Source organism: Sphaeroforma arctica (assembly GCF_001186125.1).
Source record: "Sphaeroforma arctica JP610 unplaced genomic scaffold supercont1.5044, whole genome shotgun sequence".
In the NCBI taxonomy this organism is placed as follows: Eukaryota; class Ichthyosporea; order Ichthyophonida; genus Sphaeroforma; species Sphaeroforma arctica.
The window spans coordinates 1-2,145 of NW_014035514.1; the positions used below are offsets into that span (position 1 = coordinate 1).

The following is a 2,145-nucleotide window of genomic DNA, read 5'->3' on the forward strand; positions in this document are numbered from 1 at the left end:
CACACACACACACACACACACACACACACACTATATATATATATATATATATATATATATATATATATATATATATATATATATATATCAGGTACACTCCATATAACATCACACAGGTCCGCGCGCTCTGGCACACCTTTCCAATCACTGCAAATCAATAGACACGCATGCCATGACTCTGAAGGGGAGTGGGAGAGGACTAGGTACCTGAAGTCGGTGATATGTATATGTGTAGTCTATGCACCACAGAACGACCACAGGACACAACCGCCATCGCATTGGCTGTTGCATGATAGTGCACTATATACAACACACACCCACTCAACGACGCAATGGCTGTCGCATATGAGACTGAGTCCATCTCCCGGTCTGAGCTGAGCTTTCGGTGGGCCTTAGGGCGTCGGCGTGAGTTGGCTCGTGACCACATGCTTGGTTGTTGTGGTGGTATACTCTCAGTGTTATCAGCCGTAGCAGCACGATAAGCCTGCTCTGTCGCACGCTGGTCTGTTGCGGTGTGCGTATCCCCGCCATCTGCGGCTGGTTCCGGTGGTCCACGGCCGTGTGCCGGCCCTACCCCCGCCTCCGAGGACAGGACCGGTCCTAAACTCTCCACGGGTGCCTCGTTTATGTCGGTCAGCGAGGGGTTGGTGGGGTAGACTCGGGGACCGGGGTATGGGCTCAAGTGCAAAGGTGATGGTGATCGGGACACACCGTCGTACTGTGTGTTCAATGACTTGTGTGATACGTCCGACTGCGAGCGCAGCAACTCACTGTCTCGCCGGCCGTCATCACGCCTGCAATAAAGACCCGATTAAGTGTGTATGGGTAATGTAATAAAATAATTAGGTGTGTATGGTAATGAAATAAAATGAGTAAGTGTGGATGGTAATGTATTAAAATGATTAAGTGTGCATGGTAATGTATTAAATTGATTAAGTGTGTATGGTGATGTATTAAATTGGTAGTATCTATCAGAAGATGTCGCGTGGAGAGTATTGTAGTGTTGGTGAGATCGTATTGAGTGTGTATGTTGTACGTCTGATACTCCGTCCTACTCGTGAGGCATATAGTTCTTCGTAAGACTATGAAGGCACAGTTCTGTATAGAGTGTGTAGATAAGATTGATGTGCGTAGGTAAGATTGATGGTTGATGGTATACCGTTAGATGTCGCGTGCACAGTAATAAAACAATAATATCAAGTGAGTGGTTTGGATTGCCATTGACACGTGAGGTGTTGTAGTGTATGTGCTGGTAATGCCACGCCACGTGTATGCGATTGAACATCAAGTAGGTAGGCCATATACCGGTGATATCGGAATGGGAGCTTGCCTGTGGCTCGGTATTGTACTATCTGCCTTGCATCGCTTACTATGCACACACACATGTAGTTGACGAACAACATGTGTGCCATCTATACGAAATTACCTACAACCTGAAAGATGTTTTAGCGAGTGCGTACTGGTGCTAAATAGGGGGTATATAGTGTACCTCTGAAGATATCTTAGTGAGTGCGTACGGGTGTTAAATATGGGGGTATATAGTTCATTTCTGAAGATGTCTCAATGAGTGCGTACGGGTGCTAAATAGGGGGTATATAGCGTAACTCTGAAGGTGTCTTTTAAAAAATGAGTGCGTACGGGTGCTAAATAGGGGGTATATAGGGTAGCCCCGAGTAGGAGGGGTATTCACCTCTATCTCAACCCCTACACGAGCGAGTGTTCTGCAGCTGATCTACATGTCACTGCCAGTCAACACCTCACACAACCAGCTTTTCCCAACAGAAACACCAAATGCTACCAAGGCACACGCTACAGCTACGCACCTGGAGGACGATAGGATGGTACGCAATTCACCATTCACGGAAAGTGGTCGATCAATCTGTTAACAATACATTGAAGGTCTGTTAGAAATTTGATTCAGCCCTTAACGCGAGGTTTACAGGTGTGCAGTACTTTTGTTCATATATATATATATGTGTGTATAACATATATATATATATATATATAGATTCAGCCCTTAACGCGAGGATTTCAGGTTTGCATTACATTTGTTCGTATATATATATGTATGTATAACATATACATATACATATATATATATATATATATATATATATATATATATACCTACTATATACTATATAC

General features: G+C 44.1%; 1 protein-coding gene across 1 annotated transcript; it reads right to left on the minus strand.

Annotated features, from left to right (window-relative positions):
• Positions 1–317: 317 nt before the first annotated feature.
• SARC_14744 (hypothetical protein) lies at positions 318–1,862 on the minus strand (the record flags this gene model as incomplete). Its single annotated transcript, XM_014291124.1, has 2 exons — positions 318–794; positions 1,824–1,862. Coding segments are annotated over 2 exons (516 nt in total), but the record flags the coding sequence as incomplete, so codon positions are not given.
• Between the last annotated feature and the right edge of the window lie 283 nt (positions 1,863–2,145).